Consider the following 7,188-nt stretch of genomic DNA (forward strand, 5'->3'; position numbering starts at 1 on the left):
ATAATATGTGAGATATGCGGCATCGCCGTTCTACCGAACAGGCTGAACGAACATCTGCGGGAGATCAAGGTCCACAGCGAGGTGCCGTCGATGATAAGGCACGGGTGGGTCGAAAGCTACAAAGATGTGAAAACGGCCGAGCCCGAACGCGCAGCGAAACAGCCGGACGGTCGCGAAGAGATAACCGGCCTCAGAACCGTCGAGTGCTTTAGGTGTCAAGACTGCGTTTCGAGGTTCTCCTCCAACAAGACTTTGCGGGTTCACCGGTCTAAGAAGCACAACGCCAAAGAGACGGCCGGACGGCCTCAGAAAACGTCCGTCAGATCGAACGACGGCGACGGTGGATCCAAGCTCTGGATGCAGTCGGTGTTCGGGACGCGTAGCCCTCATCATCATTACTTTCTGGTCAATCGCGCAAGATTTGTTCGCGAGCGACTCGCACCTGAGATTGCGGACGATGAAACTCCTGAAAATCTCGCTACCGATCGAGTCGATCGATCGGTAGCGAGAAAGTTAATGCAGGAGGGAATTAGCGAGATGTTCGCCAGAGCCGCAACACAAAGAGAGAAGAATCGAAGCCGCGCCGCGACGGTGGACGGCAAAGAGACCCAGACCCCTTGGATGAAGACGACCGGTTGGGTTGAACATTTGAAAGGCCTGAACTTGGACGAGCTGATCGTCGCGAGCGCTCTGCCGGGGAGGAGGTCGACCGAAGAGGAACTCCTGTCGGTTTGCTCGGCCGTGAGATCCATGTTCGCGAAAGCTAACGTCGACCTGAACCGATTGGGGAGAGATATGAGGCAGTGGTGGAGAAGTCCCAAACCGGACGAGTTCTCTTACCGACCGCTGGAGACGCTCGGGTCGACGGCCGCCTTCGATCGCTACATCGGGTACTGGCAGAGATTGATCGTGTACTGCTGGAGGGTTCACGAGCTGCCCGAGGTCGAGGGAAACGCCAAGCACAAGCTCACATTCGACGCGGAGACCGAGGAATGGATTCAGTGCGTCAAAGAGACTGCTCGGTCTAGAACGACGACCGAGGAACAACTTCGCTGGAAAGAGGAGAACCTCGAGAGTCGCGTTTTTTACCTGAGTGTCGCGATACTGAAACGAAAGTTTTTGGATCGAGGTTGGAACAACCCGCTCGTTCACTTCACTTCTATCTTGGGTATCGACGAGCGCAGCAGTCGGTTGAAAGAGCCAGAGGATTATACGACTATTTTAGCGGGTCTGATATACTGCTCTCGGTTGATATTGCTGCGGGAGTGTTCTGAAACGCTAAATTTCGAGATCGAGTGGAGACCCGAGCTGAAAGAGGCCGACCGAATCGATTTCACGGTGGGACACTTTCAAGAATACCGGCGAACGTGGCTGACGAACGGTAGTTTCACGCCTGTCAGTCTGATGCTCAACAATCTCGCGTACGGGATGAAGAGGGCGGCTCTCGTACCGGGAAGAGCTCACGTCCTGTGGGTCGATTCCGACACCAAGACGGAGCTCAAGTTCGAAGGACGATCGATAACCCGAAGCGGTCTAAAACTTATGGTGCATGAGCTGCTGCGAGAGACGACCGACTCACTCTGGAGGGATCTGCTTTTTCTGGAAGACGACGGAAGACGTTTCTCGGTGGATCTCACGACCGTCGATGACAACATAGCCTTGGGATCGAGAGCGACCAGCGGTGCTTTTTTGAACCTCAACCGAACAACGGAAACGGCGGCAGGCTCCGAGCTCGTGCGATGCAATCTTTTCGCGAACTCAAAGGCGAAAGAGCAGATGCTCGACTCGAAGGCGATCGTCGAAGACGATTTTCGATCGGTGTTCAGAGATTCGGGTCTCAAACGATATCGCAAGTCGGTCGACAGATTTCTGAGCCGATTGTTCGTTCTGGTGCACGTCACGGGCGGAGCGCCGGCCAGAGGGTCCGAGATCGGTTGTCTGCGGTACCGAGACGGCGTGTCGGTCGACAGAAACCTGTTCACGATCGGAGGCAAGGTGATCTTCATCTCGCAGTATCACAAGAATCTGATCGTGACCGACAGGTTGAAGGTCGTGCCCAGGGTGCTACCGAAAGTCGTAGGCGATCTGGTCGTCCTGTACCTTCGATACGTGCGCTCGTTCGTCGACGATCTGGACGCCATCTACAAGACGGAAAAACCGGAGACGGATTACCTTTGGGAGACGGACAGAGGGGATTTCTGGGGCACCAACCGTATGTCGCGGGCGTTGGAAGACGCCACCGAGGCGTACCTGGGCGTCAAGCTGACCTTGCGCTCTTATCGACACGTCGCCGTAGCTTTCAGCCGAGACGTCGTTCACCGAAACCGGTCCGCGAACGAAAGATTCAAAGATTTTCGTAACGAAGACTCTCTGCTGGATGAAGATGCGGACGACCGAGAGCCCGATGACGGTGATGATGGCGAGTCCGCGCAGACGATCGCAGCTCTGCAGACCGGCCACGGTCTACGGTCCAGACTCAACCATTACGGTCAAGCTGTGAATCTGACGGCCAAGCTCACATCCAACTCACTGGAACTGTTCGCGCAAGTGAGCGAAGAGTGGCATCGGTTCCTGGGCATCGAAGAAGAGAAGGGATCCGATGACAAAAAGCATCGTCGTCAGAGGTCTTCGATCAACTTTACCGACGACCGAAAGCAAGGTACGTGAGAAAGAGCGAAACCCTCAACCGATCAGTGCTCAGTATCGTAAGCATGCTAACGTATTCATGTCGATTCGTGCCGTCCGTCCGTCAGTCGATGGCTTGAGAGTTCTGACCGCGAAAAGATCTCGGTCGCATACCAATCTCGATCGAACGACGTCGACGACGTCGACGTCCGTCCCTGGGAGAGAGGACCGGGATCTCGAGAGTAAGGCTTATCGGCTGCTCAAAGACAAGTTCGGCTATACGGGTTTCAAATCTCAAGAACAGCTCGAGGGAACGTTATGCGTTCTCGATAAACGACCGACAACTGTCGTCGTTCTCCCCACCGGCGGCGGCAAGAGTCTTCTCTGGATGCTTCCGGCGATGGCTGACGAGCGTGGGATGACGGCGGTGATAGTTCCCTATATCAGCTTAGCCACCGACCTCATCGAACGGTGTTCGGAGATCGGATTGAAAGCGGAACGGTGGAAGCCACACTCTCAACCTTGGGACTGTCAGGTTGTCGTGGCGACGACCGATCACGCTGTAGGGTCCGTATCGGAAGATATACCTTACCATCAAACCTTCCTTCAATATCTATCCATCTTGAGAGTTAACAACTCTCTCAATCGGATCGTGATCGACGAGTGTCATACGGTGGTGACCGAGAACGGTTTTCGACCCGCCATGAGCCAAGTCTTTCACCTCAATTCCTTAGAGGTTCCGCTGGTGTTCACGACGGCTACTTTACCGCCTCGCATGGTCGGTGATTTCGAGGACGTATTGACTCTCACCGGATGCCCAGTTCGGTACATCCGAGCGCAGAGTCTGAGGCCGAATATCAGCGTTACGGTGAGAAGGTGCGGCAACGGTCGAGCGCTGACCGCGGCGGTCGAACTGGCTAAGAAGGCCTCCGAGAAATTGGAGCCCGGACAGAAGATCGTCCTGTACACGCGGTGGAAAAATCAGATGTCCATCCTCGCAGGTTCGAAACTTCTTGACTGCCAACAATATCACGGGGAGATGACCGACGACGAGAGACGGCAGTCTTTGAAGGAATGGGCGAGACCTGAACAAACGTTTCTAGTAGCGACGACAGCGTTCGGTTGCGGCATAGATCACCCCGGTATAGTTCTGGTCATCCACGTCAACTCACCTTACAGCATGATCAATTACGTGCAGGAGAGCGGCAGAGCGGGTAGAAGAGTCGCAGACGCTCGATCGATAATAGTCCTCGAAGATCGGGAAGTGACATCGACATCGCAATACGGTCCCATCGCGAATCTAAAATTCGGAGACTACGACAGAGAGTATCTTCGACTGATGATTCAATCGACGAAGTGTCGGCTGCTCACGATTACAAGATTTCTGAACGGCGGACCGAGTCAGGATTGCACGGAGTTATCGGCCAACGAGTGTGACAACTGTCGAACCGTCGACGTACTACGGTCTGAAATCGTCGTCGACAGCAGCAGAACCGAAGCCGTCGTCAGCAGCAGAATCGAAGCCGTCAGAAGCAAAGTCAAAAGCACATCGACAGGGCTCGACCGAATACGTGAAACGTTAGATTGGTTGAACAGCGATTGCGCCGCTTGCTTGTTAATCGATACGAAGAGGGCTCACGATTCAGAGCACAGACTTATCTGGTGCAATTTAACAGAAGGCCTCGGTTTCGAAGAGATCGTGCAGTTTAGTCGATCGATTAAGTGGCCCGGAAATTGGGGCTATTGTTGGACTTGTGCTTTGCCGGAAGAGATATGCGAAGAGGCCGAAAAGAAACGAGAAAACCGAGGCACGTGCAAGTATAAGTGGTTGATCGTAACGGTGGCCGCTTACGGTCGTCTGGAAAACGGATTCGGCCTGCGAACGAAGGCACTCATCGGTATATCAGATTGGAAAGATTTCGACTACGCAGGTTGGCTGGGCAGAAAGAACGACAGAACGTTGTATAATATTCGAACGACTAACGCGTTCGCTCTTTTTAATTTGTTCAGCACTGTTTATCTGAATTCTTAATTTCGTTTTTTGGGAGTCACGGGTCACGAGAAAGAGTCAACCGATCGATACGAACGGTAATTGTTTAAAATTTTCAAAGCAAATTAGGTTGTTTCATTCTAGCACTAGTTCTATTCTAAAATTCCATTTTAAGTTTGATCTTTAATTTTATTCTAAATTCCTAAATCAAATATCCTAAAAACACCGAACACAAAGCACGACAAATTTTTTTTTTTTGTTCTTAAGTTTTCTTCCGCAATAAAGATGGAGGTATCGAGCTTTTCGATAAAAGCGAGAAAGGATTCTTTATAGTTTCTTATTTTCCCACCTTCTACTCAGCTCGGTTGATTCAAGCAGCGCAATAAAATAAAACAAAAGATGGAGGTATCGAGCTTTTCAATAAAAGCGAGAAAGGGTTTTTTAAGGTTTCTTATTTTCCTACCTTTTACTCAGCTCGTTCAAACAGCAATCTCCAAACCAGCCCCACCGGCACCGCCTGTAGGTGGTCCTCCCGCTCCACCGAACCCATCCCTCGGATCATCACCGTCGAGATCCATATCATCCACCCTCTCCTCCAAGCCTTCCCACTCCTCATACTCCTCACAGTCTTCCTCCTCTTCCTCCTCTTCTTCGTCCTCGTCCTCTTCCTCCTCACCGTCATCTACCACCGGTTTGACTTTAGCAGTCTTACCGTGACTAGCCGTGCGACGACTACGGCCGCTCGCTTCCATCAAAAGACTAACAAACCAGCCCGAAGAACAGATCTGGTTGTCGTAAGAGCAGTTACCGCATTTGGAGCCCAAAGGCTTCCAAGCACGGCAAGTAGCGAAAGGACCTTTATTAGACTAATATCACCGTACAAAGTTAGCAGCCGTCATAAAAATAATAGAATACACGATCGAAGGGGAGATACGATAAATATATCACTTACCGAACAATAGTCACATTCGCGGCGGGCTTTAACACCGACACTTTGAATGGCCAAGCCTAGCTTGACGCCGGAGGTAAACTTGCGCTGACGCATGCGTCGAAGAGTGCCCCCGATGCGAAGAGCAAGAGGGCCGCTAGTAAGTTTACTGTCATTGTTGACAGGTGGGCAACCTTCGTCGTCGCTGTTGAAATCCTCTAAAATTCAAAACACACGTTAGCGATTTATAAGAACGATCGAGAAACGCGAACGATCAAAGAATGACTTACCGAACTGGCTGGAAGGTGTGGTAACCTTCTTGAATAAGTCTTTAAAAGACTTGGTTTTTTTCTTGTCATCAGGCTTGTTGCCTTTGGGGGTATTCGATTTTTACCGACCATGGTGAGCGATAAAAAAAAAGAGAGAGAGAAGTTTTTTAAAAAAGAAAGGGGTTTTCGGCTTTTCAGAAAGAGAAGGTTTTTTCGGAGAGAAGAGTGATCTAGAACAGTTAAAGATCTAGGTAGTTTTTTATAATCTAGGACAGTTGAAGATCTAGGTGATTTTTTGCGATCTAGGACTGTAGAAGATAAAGAGTGTGGTGGAGAAGGAAAAGTAAAAAAGAACTCTAAGAATTAGAAAGGAAATATTATATAGATTAGCCGAGCGCAATAGAAGGTGGGGGAATATCTCTATATTCTTTCGCCGAGCACGATGAAAGATAACGATGGAATATAAAAGTATTTCCGCCGAGCGTTATAGAAGATTAAAGTAACTACAGAAATAATAATAATAAAGAGCTAGAAGATTTTAAAGAATAAAAAAAAAGACATTAAAATTATTTGAGCGTAATAGAAGATTTCAGATTCTTCTACCGAGTACGATGAAAGATAATGATGAAATATAAAAATATTTTCATCGACTGATATAGAAGATGAAAGCAACAATAAAAAAAGTGACGACAAAACATCGAAAGATTTTAAACAATATAATAAAATATTTCGAAATTATAATCGAAAATAAAACGTATAAATAAATACGATAAACAGATACAAATAACAGATAAACAGACAGCAGATTAGTTTTAATAGTAATTAATAAAAAATAAAAGATAAAGTAGAAATAAATAAAAAAATAAAATAAAAAAATAAAATATAAAAATAAAAATAAAAATAAAAATAAAAATAAAAATTAGAGTAAGATAATATTAAATAAAAGATAAAAATACAATATAAGTAATAATAAAAAGTATAATAAAAATATAGAGTAAATTTAAAAAAAAATAAATAAATAAAAATATAGTTAGTTAAATATAGCTAAATATAAAAATAGTAATGAATTATAAAAGTTAATGAAAATTTAAATAAATTTAAAATTAAAATAAAATAAGGTTAAAGTTAAAATTTAAACGAATTTAGAATTAGAATTAGTTAATATTAATATTAAAATAATTAGAGTAAAGTTAGAGTCAGAATTAGAACTAATATTAAAATTAAAATTAAAATTAAAATTAAAATTAAAATTAAAATTAAAATTAAAATTAAAATTAAAATTAAAATTAAAATTAAAATTAAAATTAAAATTAAAATTAAAATTAAAATTAAAATTAAAATTAAAATTAAAATTAAAATTAAAATTAAAATTAAAA

General features: G+C 46.1%; 2 protein-coding genes across 2 annotated transcripts in view; one reads left to right on the plus strand and one right to left on the minus strand.

The window, feature by feature from the left end:
* The window catches only part of DFL_001418 (uncharacterized protein), a gene marked incomplete at both ends in the record, with an annotated part of 4,696 nt that extends 39 nt beyond the window's left edge, over positions 1 to 4,657 (plus strand). Inside the window, 2 exons of the mRNA XM_067630035.1 lie at positions 1 to 2,659; positions 2,754 to 4,657. The exon at positions 1 to 2,659 is cut by the window's left edge and continues 39 nt beyond it. Of these exons, the coding sequence (XP_067494519.1) occupies positions 1 to 2,659; positions 2,754 to 4,657 (4,563 nt within the window). The remainder of the gene's footprint in view (positions 2,660 to 2,753) is intronic.
* A 437-nt stretch (positions 4,658 to 5,094) lies between these two features.
* DFL_001419 (uncharacterized protein) lies at positions 5,095 to 5,944 on the minus strand (the record flags this gene model as incomplete). Its single annotated transcript, XM_067630036.1, has 4 exons — positions 5,095 to 5,481; positions 5,568 to 5,761; positions 5,834 to 5,882; positions 5,942 to 5,944. 4 exons carry the CDS (start codon positions 5,942 to 5,944, stop codon positions 5,095 to 5,097), a joined length of 633 nt encoding a protein of 210 aa, XP_067494520.1.
* Between the last annotated feature and the right edge of the window lie 1,244 nt (positions 5,945 to 7,188).

Source organism: Arthrobotrys flagrans (assembly GCF_004000055.1).
Source record: "Arthrobotrys flagrans strain CBS H-5679 chromosome Unknown unitig_4, whole genome shotgun sequence".
Classification (NCBI taxonomy): Eukaryota; Fungi; Ascomycota; class Orbiliomycetes; order Orbiliales; family Orbiliaceae; genus Arthrobotrys; species Arthrobotrys flagrans.